This window comes from Rhinopithecus roxellana, chromosome 6, assembly GCF_007565055.1.
Source record: "Rhinopithecus roxellana isolate Shanxi Qingling chromosome 6, ASM756505v1, whole genome shotgun sequence".
Lineage (NCBI taxonomy): Eukaryota > Metazoa > Chordata > Mammalia > Primates > Cercopithecidae > Rhinopithecus > Rhinopithecus roxellana.
In genome coordinates, this window is record NC_044554.1 from 65,900,704 (window position 1) to 65,917,968 (window position 17,265).

The 17,265-nt window shown below is 36.2% G+C and overlaps 1 protein-coding gene across 2 annotated transcripts in view; it reads left to right on the top strand.

The window, feature by feature from the left end:
• Positions 1–15,071, top strand: part of ZNF800 (zinc finger protein 800) — a 50,426-nt gene extending 35,355 nt beyond the window's left edge. The window contains exon 5 of one of the 2 annotated variants that reach the window (XM_030932460.1): positions 11,990–15,071. In XM_030932460.1, coding sequence (XP_030788320.1) covers positions 11,990–12,176 — 187 coding nt within the window. In that variant the 3' untranslated portion in view covers positions 12,177–15,071. The remainder of the gene's footprint in view (positions 1–11,989) is intronic. The other variant, XM_030932458.1, reaches the window with a different exon arrangement.
• The last annotated feature ends 2,194 nt before the right edge of the window (positions 15,072–17,265 follow it).

Below are 17,265 nucleotides of genomic sequence, written 5' to 3' on the forward strand. Positions count from 1 at the left end.
AATAACCATCTACATTTTAAAAGATTTCCTTTTTTTTTCATTTAAGTGTGGTGTATCTGTTCCTACTCTTGCTTATTCTATAAGACAAGTGTAATGGGCTTTAGATCCAGTCTAAAATAGTTTTGTTTTGGATATTGCCTTCCATTAAAGTTTCAGTATGCAGAGGATGAAACTTTGTCCTTTTTTTCCAATGACCATCAGATAAATGATAAACCTGAATCTAAAAGTAATTTCTCATTTCCGATCCTCCTGTCAGTGATGGTCCTTTGAGGTCAAATAAAAGTAGAGGAAGCAAGTCATCTGTTCAGAGACTCTGTTGCCTCTTAAAAATAAAACTCAACTCTGAAGATTACATGTGCTTAATTTTCGTTATGATATTGTTAGGACTAGGTGTGTTTATTGTTTTTAAGGCATTAACTGACAAGTTTGTTTTTGAATAAGCCCTATTTTAAAAATAACTTTAATTTTTTACTTAAAAATATTTTGCTTTCAGGTCCTCTTTGTTAGATTTTGATTTGGTATGTTCCATACAGAGACGGAAATAATGTTATAGCTTCTAAATAACTAAATTAACTTTGTTGCTAAGAATTAAAAATAACCCAAACCTTACTGGATTGATCATAGGAAGCTGAAGGGATACTGGGGCATACGTGACAGATTTACCGATGTGACTGTAGTTGATTTGGGGGCTGTGGGGTGGTGACAGCTAGATTTGTTTACATGCTACTGATGCGTAGATGGTGTCCTAGATATGCAGGCAAACAGGTATTTGCTGGGTTGAATTAACCCAAATTCCTTTTAGTCTCTTGAGTAATGTGAGCCTTTGTATTACATGTTAATTAAAGAGTTTATTACTTGTAAGACTAGTTGTGTTTGAAATGAGGTATTTGCCTTTTAAAGGTTGAAGATTTCAACTTAGCGCGCTTTATTGAATAGAAGATGAAAAATTATTTAAAAATATGATAGGGGACAGATTAGTAATAATAAGCAAATTATACAATTTTTTTTGGCAGAGCTTGTTCAGTATCAAATGTTAAAGCATTCCATGAGTATTCTTCAGATTTCACTGTCTTACATTGACTTATTTCATTCAGTCAGTAAACAGATAAGCTCCTGCTTCATATGAGGCACTGAGTAAGGTACAGAGATAAGCAGTGCAGTTCCTCTTCAAGTATGATGGAAGAGGAATACATTTTAAGGACACAGAAGTGGAATATTAAGGCACACTGAAGAGTTAGGAAAGACTTATAATTCCTAAATTCTTGAGTTTTGAAAGAGAGGCAGAAAAAGTAGGTACAGAGGCATGAAATCACTTGTAGATTAAGGGAAGGAATATGAGACAGGGAAATGGACAAATCAAGAAGGCTTTTATGTACCAAGTAAATAGTTTGAACTGTATTTCAAGATTAGGAGTACTGTTGAAAGATTATAAGCAGGGACATATAATAGTACCGAGGGAACTGAATTGGAGTGGAGGTGGGGATGTAGGACTGTGTGAGGGAAATCAATTAGGAGACTATTTCAGAAGTCTACGTAAGAGTGATAGGACGTAAATTCAGGTTTTGGCAATGAGACTATAGAAAAGGATACAGGTGAAATAATTATTTCAGAAATGAAATTTTCCAGGCAGTGGAGACGAAGAAAGAATCTAGTATGATTCAGTTTCAGGCATTCTAGTTGTGCAGGTGGGTGACACCATGCTTCAAGGCAAAGAATACAGGAGGAAGAAGAACACTTTTCCAGGGGGAAATGCTGAATTAAATTTTAGATATGTTGAGTTTGAGGTGGTAGTGGGACATCTAATTGGAGATGCTTAATAGAAGTAGGATATACAGGTTAGAGGTCAGGATCGAAATTGTCCAGGGGCTAGAGATTTAGAAGTTATTAGTGTTCATGTGGTTGTTGAAGCCATAGACTTTGAAGGGATTGCCAGGAAGAATAAATAGAATCAACATATTATAATAGTACATGGATTCTTTTCATTTATTATGTAATTTATGATAATACCTACCTATTTTAGTTTTTCATTTGGGAGCAGGTATTTGGGTAGCTCTGGTTCACTCTCTCTGTGTTACCCCCACCCCCATATAAAATATGTAATATAACATGTATTTGATGTTACTCTGAGAAGTACTGAATAATTAAATTGTAATGGTATTAGGCAATATGAATTAATTTATGTGTTGTATTCAGAGAGGTTTTAAGATAAAATCTGTAAGACCTATTTTAAAAGATTATTTCTTGAAAAAGGAAAAATCTTATTTTAAAAATAAAGCAATTTATTAGTGTTCTTAGACCAAATAAGATTTATTTGTTGAGTCCCATAGCTTTGATCTGTCCAGGAATTTTCATGATTTACTTCCCATGCCTCTGATCTAGGCAGGTACTATGTCTGTGTGCCTAATCTAGTCAAGGAAAACTAGGAGAAAGCCAGCCAGCTGATCCTGATAGAATTTGACATAATCCATATGAGAAACCTAAGCAATTTAGTATCCATAGCCAGAGTCTAAGGGAATAAAGGTACTATTAAAGGTTGAACAGATGATTTAAATATATTAATTATACTTTGCAAAGCTGCACTTTTTGGACTGGTGAATATTTAATGAAATGTAGATCCTACATCGTCATCCTGTGGCTCTCACTGGTTTTTCCCTTTTCCATCTCCTTTCGGGAGGAAGAGCATAACAATAAAACTGTTTCTGATCTTGCCATCTAGAAAACACTAGTATTAAAGTGGAAATTTTTGTCTCCTTAAAAGTGAAATGAAGCAGCCTATTTACCACCACGCATCCCCAGGCCAGTGGGTACTTACGAGGATATGCAAGATGACTTTTCAGAAATCAGCCCTGCTTGGGATGAAACCATTGATTTAATAAATAAAGCATAGGTCTGTATACCACTCAAGATGCCATTGATCTGTATCCAACTTCTTTGGCATTAACTTTTAAAATATGCCTTTAAAGGAAAGAGTTCCCAGGAGACTGTCAAGTTTCAATACAGTAAATGTTATGGCTGAGTTATAACTCCTAAAAACTGAAGTTAATAATAGAAACGACAGATCTGAATTAGAAGAGGATAGCTATAATAAAACAATTTTTGTTATTCCCTTATGATCTATAGTAAACACACGCGCGTGCGCACACACACACACACACACATTCTTAAAGTTTTTTGTTTTAATGCTTTGAAAATGGTTTCTCTTTCTTGTTATTTATACTTTAATCAATGATGGGTATTAGCATTAAAGCCTAATATCCACATCAAATAATACAAGGCACACTGCTGTAACACACCATTATATTAACCATAAACTTTTACCTGTTTCAAGTCTCTCTTTTTAAATAAATTTGCTTAAACATCAGTTTTTTTTTTTTTCCTGGCAAGGCTCTATATTCTCATTCACACCCCAGTAAATCACTAAGAGATTATTGATGAAGATATGTGTATTTGGGTGTTTGAAGGATTGTAACAAAAATAAAAAGTAGAATAGAATTTTAGAATATATGCTTTCTGCATTGAGGACTTCATTTGCTTTATAGCCTTCTTTATATTTGTTGATATTCTTTCTTGCCCTATGCCAGCATTTTAGAAATACATTTTTAGAAATTTCTTACGAGGTTTATCAGTATGCTACCAATAACAACACTCTCTCTCTCTCTCTCACACACACACACACACACACCCCTACCTTTTTATCAATGTAATAACAAATATCTCGAGTTTATAGTGTGTATTTTGCCAGAAGTTAAGTGGTTATACATCATTGCTTTAGCTTTACAAAATCACTAGATCACTGACAGATGGTTTTTTTAAATTTATTTTGTTTCGACATTTTTTCATATAGTTAAAACCCACAGCACTCAATTTCATCACCCAGGCCCAATTCACAAACTTAATCAATGGCAAAGTAAAACTGGCACCTCTTGATTTCCTGGTTTGTGTTTTTTGGGTGGAGTTGATTCCTGAGTATGAAAGTTGTGTTAGGAAATAATATTAGGTAGCTGCAAGAAAATACTGGAAGATGGTTACCAAACATCCTGTATAAGTGTGATTTTCTCATACCTCAGGGTGCTGCCTATTAAAAAGTTGGATCTAGATATGTGTTGATCTTGCCTAGTCAGCCAGTTTTGATATACTACTAGCATGTCACCATTCCTATGTAGTATTCTATAAAGAAAATTTGGCAACCCAACATTTGAAAAAATTTTTAACATTTTTAGCCAAGTTACTATTTAGAATCAAACTATGTCTAAAACTAAATTCATCACCCTGTTATCTACGATTACTGCTCCCATCCTACTAGAACTGACTCTCCTTGCTTGACTTCTTCATTTTATCCATGCTGCCACCACCACTTTGCTTATTACACAGGCTTCAAAGTCTTATTTCTTCTATGAATCTGTTCTTGACAGTTCCAACTCATGGAGACCTCTTCAGATAAACTCACATTTACCTTACCATTTATTTTTTACTTCTATCCTTTGTGTTATTATTGCATTATTAATTATATTGCCCCCCCATGATTAGACTCTAAGCCCTTTGAGACCCAAGGCTAGTAGTTTTACCCTGCAGCATGTAGAATTATGAAAGAATGGGTCACCAGGCCTGTCCCCATTCTCCCTGTCCTGTAAGGTATCAATAACTTTTGATTTCTTTTTTGTAGTGTTTTCTTCATGTCCTACTTTTCCTGGTCTAAGCTTTCTATTGCTCTACTCTTGGCCTTCTCTGGTTCTTTTAATATCTTCTGTTTATAAAGATTATGGATGATTTTTAGAAGATTCTTGGCATAATTTTTTGGAGATATATGGGTGATTTTCAGCTTTTTCCTATCTCAGGTTCAATTTTGAAACTCTACCACAAAAATTCTACCTCTTTATACTTACATTTAATATAATAATTGAAATGTTTTGAGAGTGTGTATCTCAGAAGCAATAGTTTGGATATGTTAAAAAGGTGGGTTAACCACACTTTTACTTTCAATATAGAATACAAAGAAGAGTAAGTATTTGCAAATTAAGGCTAATAGTTATTTTATTTCACCACTTGATATTTTGTATATACCTTCGATTGAGCCATAATTCTGTTGAGTTGTACATGGAGAATCTAGAGATTTAGTATTTTAAAATGGAGAAAATTGAGGTAAGTGATTGCACAAGGTCAAATGTGTAGCTGATGAAGAAGTCAGGAATAGAAGCCAGCTATCTCTTAAAGATTATTTTAATATGTAATAACATGTTTTTAAAAAGTACAAAAAGGAATACTGTGAAAGGTAAGTTTTTTCCCTACCTCATCTCTCAGTTCTTCCATTACCTTCCCCAGAGGCAAGAAGTTACCAATTTCTTGGACTTTCAAGAGCTATTTCATGTATGTAAAATCAAGGAAATGTATACATTGTCCTTCACACAAATGGTAGCATCTTATACATACCTTTCTGCACCTTGCCTTTTTTTATTTAACAATGCCTGAAAATTGTAGAGCCTGGGATTTTTTTGTTCCTTAGTCTATGAACTTTCCATTTTACTATACCACTTATTATTTTTAAACAACTTTTTTGTTAATATGAGTGGACAGAGTTATTAAATTATTATTTATTTCTAGCATATTGAGTACCTCACATGCAACATGATGTAGTATTTCACATTTCTTTCAGGAAGAGAGGGTCACTGATTTATGATAAATAATGTTGAAAGTTAAAAAATAATAAGGGAAATTTATAAATAGCTGTTACTGCTGGTTACCAAAAATAGCTAATTGTACATTTACTTTTCCATTTGAGAAAGAATTGGCAGATGACGTTTTCAGGGAAATCATTTACCTTCAGACTTGTGTAAAAATTTGTATGGTTTGTACAAACAGTTTATCTCAAGGCCAGTGAGAAGCAATGATGTTATAAATGTCAAACCACAAATGTTTGTTTCATTTTCTAAATTTTAAAATCTCCAACCTCAAATGCATATCACAGAAATAGTTTTTCATTTGTTTCTCAAAACAGTTTGTAACTATATATTTTTATCTTGATATGATTCATGATCATCTATATAAAAATACACCATTAATTTTTATCATTCTGGGTTTTTTTTTTTTTTTTTTTTTTTGGCCAACTTATCTATCAGCGCAATTATTGCTTTAATTTTCAGAGAAATATAGAGCCTGCCAGAACTGTTTGATTTTAGATCTTATGGACCAAACTGTATCACAAAAGACAAATCCATTAAAAAATGTGTCTCATGCCAAATGTCCATGATAATATTCATAAAGGTTGAGTACTTATATTTGAACTTCATGTTAGATAATTAGTCAGTAATTCTGCTTTCTTCCTAAAGATGGCAGGCCTTCTCAATGTATTGTTTACTTGGTAATTCTGTTTGAAACTAGTATTAGACTCCAACCATTGTTGATTGGAAAAAAAGTTAATTAGACTAAAAATATATGTTCATAACACCATCATCATAGTTAAAATTCAGTAGTTGAATAAGTAAGATCGTATTATTGATGTTCATAGCTTTCGTGCAGCTTTTACATGTGTTGTCCTCAACCCTGAACACAGGGTCCTAATGGTTCTTATTGCATTTTGACTTTGGAATTCTTGATGTAAGATAATGAACTAAAAGTCTTGTCAAGAATTGTGATAAGTCATGTTAGGATCCTGCTATATTTATAAGTTTCTCTCCTATGGAGATGATATCAGGAAACAAAAACTGATCAACAAAACATCCCAAAAGGAAACAATACCCTTAAGTAATGATGTGTTGCATATATTTGTGAACAACTGAGATATTTTTATATTTATTCTTTGGTAAAAGTTTATATGTCCAAATTCTACTTGAACTTTTTCTTTTTGCTTAGGTGACTGATTCTTTTAATACGCAAAATAAGTACTTATCGGTGCCATTGGAAAAAAAAAACACTTTGGCCTTATCTGCTGTAAAAACTAAGCTCACAAGGTAGTGCTCTAGAGCATGGACAAACACTGTATTTTGTTCCTCCTTTTCCCATCATTTCCGTTTCTAATTAAAATGGTGTGTGTGTGTGTGTGTGTGTGTGTGTGTGTGTGTGTGTGTGTTTAATCATGTGGGAGTTTGCTGTTCAAAGAAGGCAGACAGCAGGACAGTGGGCAGGCTGGCCTCCCTGCCAGGTCTCACAGGTAACTTTGATGTGGCCACCACTTACTAAGGCTGACCCTGATTATTGGTTCATCTAGAGAGGTAACTAGGTACTAGAAGACTGCACCACTTTAATCAGCTTCATAGATAGTAGTGTATAAATACCACAATTCAGTTCTTTAATTTGTGATGCGAAGTGTCAGGCACAGTGGTTTCTCATGTTTATGGTTCAGTGCATTTTCTCCCAATAGGCAAATTTACATGGAAAAATAAATTATAATCAGAAGGTTGCTTGGTGAGCATTGAATCAGCTCTCAGCAACCAGCGTCAGCAAGCTCTGGTAGTGCAACACACTCATCTTCCCCATAGGAATGCAACTGCCACTCAGACCAGATATTGTTCAATATGCAGAGCATCTTTTCTACTAGTCCAGGCCGCAGATGCATGGCCAGCTTTTGCTTTCTTCATTTCTTTTCCTACAGAGGTATTGTAGACTTTCTCTTTTGATACTTTTTTCAATTAGAATTTAATACAGTTGAACTGATTAATGTATGTAAAACGCTTAGCCCAATCCCTGGTATACAGTAAGTACATGATAACTATTATTATGAATAAGCATAACTGGTTTTGAGTCCAAGTCATCCTGTTACTTATAATATCAAAGAGTCTTTTAGGCCATTTTTATAGATGAGTGTGATCCATCTTTTGCATTTTGAGTTATTTTCATCCTTTAATTCTTTTCATTTAATTCTTCAATTTTATTTATCCTTAATGTTGAATCCATGAGCTAATTAGGACAGTGCCTTTGACTGTACGTGATTTTGCTACTGTTTTAACTTTAAGATTTTTATTCTTTTAAATTTCAGTTTCTTGCTCTGAAATACCCCATTCTCCACATTTCCCCCATCTGTAATGTGAATCTGTTGGAAGAGATGACCTTGAAATTGCTGCTCAGTTCCAGAATACATTTGATTTTATATCTTATTTGAGTATATGATGTCAGTTGTAGCCATGTCCATCTAACTGTGCTTGCCTTCATTTTAAGTTCTGCTTAAATTGTTTCTCATAGAGTGTGAAGTTATTTTGAAAATGGTAGCAGCACTGAATCCTTAGAAGGATGGCCATGACACTGGGAGGTTGTGATGGAAAAATCCATGGGTAAATGTAGGATTTCAGCAGTCAGCAATGACACTACAGACCTGACAGATACACAACTGACAAATCAAAATATTTTGTGTGAAAATGAGTACAGAAAGGAATGATTCAGATGAGTCAGTTGGTCACCCCAGCAAAAACAATCATTGTTAGTCTTCTCTCCATCCATCTGGGAAGTGAGTTTTTCTTTTAAGAGTCGCAAAGAAGATTCAGGAAAACGGTAGAAATTACCACAGCTCTTTCTGGTGCTTGTAAAAAACATTATGGTGCATTTTTGAAGGTGGTGGTCTCAGAACCACATTTTGAGAACTGTCAAAGATAGGAACCATTGTCAGAGTTCAGAAGAGAGATAGATCATTTCAGGCTGCAGTAATCATGGAAAGCTTAATGAAAGAGACTGGCTGTGGTCTGGGTCTTGAGAGACGGACAGGATTTGAATAGATGAGAGCAGGGAGAAAACATTTTTCAGTGGGTGAAATGCCAAGAACAAAAGTACAGAGATGGGAAACAATAGTGTAAGGGGAGTGCGGAATCAAATAGTTTGACTCAAAGGTTCTTAAATGTGGTCCATGAAAGAAAATTGAGGCCCTACTTCTGCCAAATGACATCACTCACTTCAGACTTGGAAGAAATGGGCATCTCTGCGTATTTCTCTTCAGCATGCAACTGGATGAAACTGTTGATGCCTCTCAGTGCATCCAGCTTCACATTTTCGTGTGCTTGCTGATGTCATCAAAAGAGAACTCCATTTTAGAACACCTTTTGGAAACTAGAAAGATTGTCAACATCTTCAAAATAATCTTTCTCAATAAATATTCAAATGGAAGAAGAAAAATTGCACTCTGGGGGAAGCTGGTGCACCTGTGATGTCAGGAACACAGCATGGTTTTCCTGCTTGATGAGGAAAGGATTGCCGCATGTTATTGTGTCTCGGTACTTTCCATATCAGCAGCTGTCACCACCTTTCCAAAAGGTGTTGCCAAGAAATAGGAGCAGGTTAAGACGTTTTTCTCTAACCAGACAGAAATCTGCTGACTTTCCAGAAGTCTAATTGAACTTGAAGGCAGAGGAAATAATGTGACTTGAGTCTAACTTGAAAGTCTTGGAGGAATTTGGTGTTACAGTATGCAGGCCACCTTAACCTGGCAAATTCCATTCTATGTGATTCTGCTTTCATTCTATTAAATATGTACCTTTGTGAGTCAAGGATTTCAGCACTTGTTGCCATAGGGAAGCAGTTGTAATGGATTATCAAAGATGAAGCATATGTTGCTATGTCAAAAGCCAAAGCACAATTTCAACTCATTTAAACTAAATCTCGTTGAGATGTACTGCTGAATAGTCAGCATTTTCTAAATTTTTTTTTTTCCAGGAAACAGTCATTTTTCTTTCAAAAGAGAAAGGAGGCATAACCCTTTAAAATATTGCTTATGTTCAGGAAATCAGCTTCCAGTGCAGTGAAACAAAGTATATGGTGTATGCGTTTCTGCACATGTTTCTGGAGGAGGAGGTCCATATCTTTAGTTAGAATCTCATAGTAGTCATTGACTTTCCTGAATGGCTAATAACTATTGATTTAGCTATTGTGGAGGCAGTGGGTTGCTCTGGATAAATCGGAGCATAGGAATGAGAGAAAATCAGCTCATTTGGAGAATATGGGATGCGAAGCTTTGGCACGACAGTGGCGGGTAATGTAGGGATTCAGGTTATCCCCCGCATCTGAGTAATCTGAAGGTAATTTTCTAGATAGAGCTTCTCAAAGGTAGGAACCTTGTGTTATCTTTTTTGTTCATACTGTCTGAGCACAGTGCAGGAGACATAATAGGGACTCCAAAATTGTTGAGTTAAATTGAAATCACTGTATGAATAGTGAAAGCTGGACTGTAGCACCAATAATAAATGCTCTTCTGTCTTATCTGTATGTAACGCTGTTTGGTTACATCATTTGGTGAATACTAAGGTTTTTGAGAGAAAATGTTTTATAAAAAGCTCCTATAACCTTCATTTTATTCAGGAGCAGTTGGTTAACACAAACTTTTGGCCTTAAGAGGATTTGTTCTCTTTGGACATTTTATTTATTTCTGATAATTTTTACCAAAAGTATGCTTCCAGACACAATAATTGTATCCAGTACCTTCAGAGTGCAGGAAACTTACAGGATGGTGTGATTACTTATGTCATCATCTGTTTAAACAACAAAGCAACATTCCAATAAATATCTAATACTGGATTTGCTCATCATTAAATAAAATCAGCCTGACAACTCTGAGCTCACTTTAGCTTAAAATATATTGGAAACTTATAATGGATCTTCTATCAATCTAATAACAAAGCCCTGGAACCCCTCTCCTGTGTTATATTATAATTTCATTATCACTTTTATGTGTGTTCCCGGAACAAGGTTTAGCAAACAGACTCCCTAGGTATTCACTTAAAATTTTAAATTAATTTATGATTGGGAGACCGGGATGTTAAGCTTAGATTCTAGTTCATTGTCATATTTTTTAAATTAAAGAGAGATTCCAAACTATTCAATTATTCCAAACTAAAGAGAGATTCATTGAATCTAAAACATTGGTATGATCTAAAACATTTACCTCACATTTTTCTGTTTTTAGCAAACTTTGTGTTCCCAAGTCTGGAAATTACAAATCAAATTACATTTCTCATTTCTCAAAAGCCCAGAATTTTTTTTCTAAAGTGGAAATTATTACTAGAGTTAAATAAGGTATAACGTCACAGAAGACAGTGGCTTTGATTAACTGCAAAATGTTTAAGCAATAAACTCTTCTGTAATACTGTAATTTATGCAGAACTTTTGAGGAAGATAAACTACTTTTGTGGACTCTCTATTCATTTTTAAAAATCTTTTGATTTCTACCACTTTGCTACACAATAGAAGAGAAAGATTTTCACAAATATGAATTGAGATAAATACAGAATGGATACACAAGAATGGAGTAAAATTCCTTGTATTATATTTTTTACTATAAAACATACTTCTATGACATTTGGGAAACATAAGTTAAAAAAGGGTTACCTGCAGCTTTATCACCTGGAGATAACTGCTTAACATTTTGGTGTGTTTCTCTCCATTATTACATATGTGATGTGTCATGTGTACACACATGTACACATAAGTATACACTCACACATGGTACAAATGGGGATGAAACTGACTTTTTTCATTGCATATAGTATCAAGTCTTTTCCATATCATTACGTATTATTTCACAGCATTATTTTAATAGCAGTTTAGTATTCGCTGTAAGAAAAAGACTATAACCATTACCTTGTTGGGTATAGGACATTCCCAATTTCCTTTTTGCCATTTTTTTTTCTGGCTTTTTTTTTTTTTTTTTTTTTTTTTTTGCTATTATAGATACTGCACTGAACACCCTGTATGAAAAGCTTGTGGTATTCATAATTATTCATTAAGGGAAAATTCTCAAGCTACACTTTCTGGGTCAAACTATTCAGACATTTAAGGGTTTTGATACATTTTCCTAAATTGCCACTAAGTTGTTGCATGAGACCTGAATTGGATCTGTTTTCCTATGACCAGCGCAGTTTTCTCTCGTGGCACCCTGTTGGGCGAAAGTGGCACCGCACTGCCCGTGGGTCTGCAGCTCTTGCGGGGCTGAAAGGCGTCGGCGCGATTTCCTTGGTTTCTAACCCGCATATCTTTGTCTTTCCTCCCTGGGGACCGCTGCCACCCGTGCGGGCCGAAGCCTTGCGAAGCCGTCGCCCCGCAGCGCTGCCGCCCTGTGCCCGGCCGCCCCCGGGAGCCGCTGCCCGCCCGCGGGCGCCGTCACCACGCGCCAGGCCGCTGCCAGCTGCCGCGCCAAGCTCCGCGGCGGCGCCGCCCGAGAGCGCCAGCACGCGGCCCGGGTCCTGGGGAAGCTCGCGGCCCCGTGAGCGCCGCCGCCTGGCCGCCGGCGGGACCTCGCCCTCGCTCCGCACCGCGGTACCTCAGGCGCCTCGCCGCGTCGGTCTCCACCGGGCGACCGGTCGTCCGCAGACCCCTGAGTCCTCTGCCTCGCCTCAAACCCCTTTCACTCCTTGCCCTCGTCGGCCCTGGGTCGAGCCAGAACTCTCCCGTGAAGCCCTCTAGAGGACCATGTGCCTTAGGGACAGGCTGGGGGCGACCTCCGTGCGAGTCGTGGCTGCTCGCAGAGCAGCACGTCCTCTGCCTGCCAAAATCCTGGCTTCTTTGAGAATCTTGTTACTGGACAATACCATCCTTTTTCTTTCAGCCTGTAATTTATAGATTTCCTATTCCTAGTGAGTTTTGTCATAATTAGTTATTCAAAGACTAGCTCCTACTTGAACTTTCACCTCAGATCCTGGCATCAACAAGCTAGTTTCCCCTGCCCCCCGCCACAACCCCAAATATTGCCATCTGCCAGAAGATTGTTTTAATAACTGTCCAAATCCTCAGTGACTGTGGGGTGCTTGACACAACTTGGAGTTGTGTTATGCACAACTGTGGTTAAAGTTGAACTCCAACATCCAGTCCCCTCCTTCCTGTAACTTCATCTCCAGTGATTATTCCTCCCCTTCAGAATCAGTCCTTGCTACCACAGTTCTAGACCGTGTCATTATAAGAATCCGCATCCTCTCTACAGTCTTGTCTGTGGTGACCATGATCTCTCAGATCTCCTGCTCCAGGGAGCGGAAGTGACTGACAGGTCCGCCTGCCTTCCCAAGGCATCCACTGCTGGTTTTGCACTTGAGGCCATGCTTCTTCAGCATTACTCCCAGTCAGTGAGCGGGCACAGCACGGGATGTTGGTGGTGGCACGTTCATGGAAGATGTAGGACTCCTCTGATAAGCAAGTTTGGCTTTGGAACACCTGAGCGGCCTGGTTGAAACTTTCTGAGAACTATGCTGCATGCAGCCTGAGGCTCTTGGGCCCAGTTCCCCTTTCCTTTCATAGGTGTCATACCTGTATTATGGTATGAAGGCTCCCTTCCCCTCTCCTGCTTCCTTCCCTTTATCCTTCACAGGAGTTCCCTCAATAAAACTCTTGCACACTGAACCCTGTCTTGGTGTCTGCTTCTAAGAGGACCTGAACTAGCACATCATCAGACATTCCATGCTCTGATCACCATCTTCCTATCCTAGATTCCTTGCTCACTGACAGCTAATTCGTTTGCTTCATTTTTTCCCACTGTTTATCAGCCCCTGTCTTGCATTCTCGTCCTTGGTTAGTCTAGATTCTGTGATCCATTATCATGATCATTCTCCTTGAAATGCATTGCTTTCAGCACTCTTGAACCGCAATTTCTTCCAATTTACTTTCCTGACAAAATCCCAACTCTGGATAAATCTTACCATCTGCCTTTCATGGGCCTTACTGGGACACTGAACATTTTCTTTGAGAAAAACACACAATTCAGCCAATTCATTTTTACTTCCAATTCATTAACTCAAACCTCAAGTTGGTGCTGTTTTTCCTACTGTAGTCTCAGTTCTCCACATCTGAGACTACTCTTCATACCTTTTCATCTCCTCAAAATGTTCCGATCTTTTCCTCCCTGTTTACTTCACATTTCCCTGAGAAAACAGAATTTACTACATACAGACTTCCTCATCTTGTCACCACAAGACCCTCCAACCCAGTTACCTTGGTAACCTTCCTTTTTGTGATAATAGAGGGAGCTTCACAGATCAGCCCCTCCTCTCATGCCCGGAATCCCAGCCCCTTTGCCTTTTCAAGGACTTCCTCCTTAGGTTTTCCCCTTTCTCTCTTTCGCTTCATCAATCCCGCCTCCTCTCAATGGATTATTCCCCGCACACATGCTCCAATGTCTTTCATCTTAACCACACCTTCCCTCGTGCACGTCTTCTCCATCTGTGAACCATTTCTCAGCTTTCCTTTAGAACCAAACTTTTTAATGGAGTTGTCTATTCTTTCCTATCGGGATATTGTGACACCAGTTCCACCTGGTCTCTCTGCTACCACTCTTAACCACTCCAATACCTTTTTGATAGAGGGGTAGCAACAACCTTTCTCACAAATTGAATTAAGCAAATTGCTGCTTTTAGGATAAAATCTAAACCCCTTTACCATGGCTCACATAGGCTTGCACAATCTGACCCTTACCTATCCTTTCTCCCCCATCTATGCTCCTCTCTTTATTGCCCACTCGAATGCAGCCACACTGGTTCTTCCAATGTGCCAAGATATTTTCTGCACCTCAGGGGCCTAGGTAATGCTGTTTTCTCTGTTTAAGCTGCTTTTCACAGCCACTCTCTCTCCCACCACAACCGTATCCTTTAGATAACTGATTAAATATAACATCTTGAGAAAGACCTGCACGGAGCACTCTATTGAAAGTAGACCCTACCTTTCTGTCCTCCCATTTGCTGTATCAGTCCTTTGTTTCCTTCATCACTCTTAATCTGTATCTCAACTTGTAGTGTTATTTATTTGTTTATTTACCTTTGGGGGATCTATTTCCCATACTAGAATGTATAAGGGAAGAGACCATGTTTGGATGTCTAGATTCTTCAACGTTGTATTCTCTGCCTGTAGCACAATATTTGACACATATTAGGCGCACGAAAAAATATCTGTTGAAGGAATGAATGAACATATTTGATACTTTTTCCGTTGAGGTTTCACTTTTTGTTGATTTGTAAGAACTTTTTATATATTGAAACCACTAACCATTTGTTTGTTCTGCATGCTGCAGACATTTTGCTCTTTGTCAGATATCTATCAATTTAGTCTGTGATGTCTTTGATAAACAGAAATATTGCATTTTTTTATTTAGATAAATCTGTCTTTCATGATTTCTGCTTTTGGTGTTATGTTTAAAAATGTCTTCTCTTTCCCAGTGTTATATAAATATCTGTCTATGTTTTTTATTTTTTTTTTAGATTTGAATTTTTACTCCAAATGGAATTTATTTTTGATATAGGTGTGATTAAAGGTCTAAATATTTATTTAGTTGTTGCATCATCATTTATTGAAAACTCCCTTTTTTGCTGTTTTAAAAATTCCACATTTATCAAATATTAAATTCTTACACACACTTGGAGTGGTTTCTGAATTTATTGTTTGTTTAATTTTTTTATATCCTCTATTCCTGAACCATGCTGTTTTAATTATTGCCATTTTATCATTTGTTTTACTGTGTGTTTAGTTTCTCAATTAATGGGGTAAATGTTACTCTTCTTTTAAAAAATATTTTTGGCTATATTTTTGCATGTATTCGCGCAGATAAGCTTTAGATATATTTTGGTCATGTTCCAAAAGAAATTCTATTGCCATTTTGTTTGGAATTGCTTTAACAGTACAGACTACTTTGGGGAGAATTACCAACTTTGTAATATTAAATTTCTCATTCAGGAACTTGTCATGTGTTAAGGTTACTGAAGACAATCTCCAAATATTCTTTAGTAATTTTGTATGTCTTGCATATTTTTATTAATTGTATTGTTAGATATTTCATTTCTTCGTTGCATTTGAATGGGATCATTTTTCATTATTTTTTATTACTGGCTGCTCCTTCTGGGGTCAAGCTATTGATTTTTGTATTTGATAACTTTTTTGAACTCTTTCATTAATACTCCCTAGTTGATTCTCTTCTAAGTAGCCAATCATTTTAAGTATAATTAATGGTGATTTTTCTCTCTTTCTTTATAATATTTATACCTCATGTGTTAAATAAATGATGGTAATAATTTTGCCCTTATTCCTGACTTGTTAGGTATGCCATTAAATTTTACCAGCTTTTAAATGTTAGCTCTTAGACTGAAATTCAGGTCTTTATCAGGTTAAAGATATCATATTAATATATGCTAAGCATTTTATTAGAAGTTGTTCAATTATATTAAACATACCCTAGGTAACTAGAAATGATCATGTGGCTTTACTTCTCTGGCCTATTATCACAATAAATTATGTTAATAGTTTCTCAATATTGGATTATTTCTGTATGAGATGTATCCTGTTAAATAATGGTGTTCCCCCCCCCCTTTTTCATATAACAATGTTGAACTCAATTTCTTACATTTTATTTGGATTATTGCATTTATATTTATGATTAAGATTGGGTTGTAGTTTTACATTTTTGAATTCTACCTTTATCAGCTTCAAAATCTAGATTGGTGCATAGCATATGAATTGCCTATTCTTTGGGGTCTGGGGAAACTCACCCATAATATTGTTTAGGCCTCAATGTCTTTAAGGGAGGATGAGTAGAAGACAATTCTCTGAAAACTTAAAAAACCTTTTCTATGGTTTTAACTATCTCTTCTTGAGTATCAATTTTTTTAAAAAAATCATATTTTTAAAGGAAAACATGCATTTTCATAGAATTTAAAAATTTTTTGTCTATATATAATTATAATTAAAAATATTTTTATCTGTATCTCTGGTTATGGCTTCTTTCTCATTTCTGGTCTTTTTAATTACTTTTTTCCTTCTTTTATTAGACTTGCCAGTCTTTTTAAGGAACCAACACTTGAGTATTTAATCAGGTCTATTTTTTCTATTTGATGTAATATTAATATAACTTTTCGTCTTTAATTCCTTCCTTTTTATGTTTATTTTGTTGTTTTATGAATATTTTGACTAATTGATGGCTTAGTTCATTTATTTTCATGTTTTTATTTAAAAATAGGACACATAAGACTATAACTTTACCTCTGGGCACAGCTTTGACTGCATCTCAAACGTTTTGGTATGTAGTCTCTTAATTGTTGCTATTTAAAAATAATGGATTATAATTGCTGGTTTTATTTTATTTTTGACATATTATTTAGGATAATGTTGTGAGGTTTTTGTCATTGTTAATCCTACTTTCTTTTTATTAAAGAATAAATTTATTAATATTTATGTTGCTGCTTTAATAGATAGCTGATTTTGTTTGGAAAAAGTGAAATTATCTATGAAGTGGTCTCATCTGAAGTTGTATACGAGCACCGTGGAGAGTTCCTTGTTACACGAATCTACCAATAGCACCAGCTAGTGGCAGTTATACCAATTACTGAC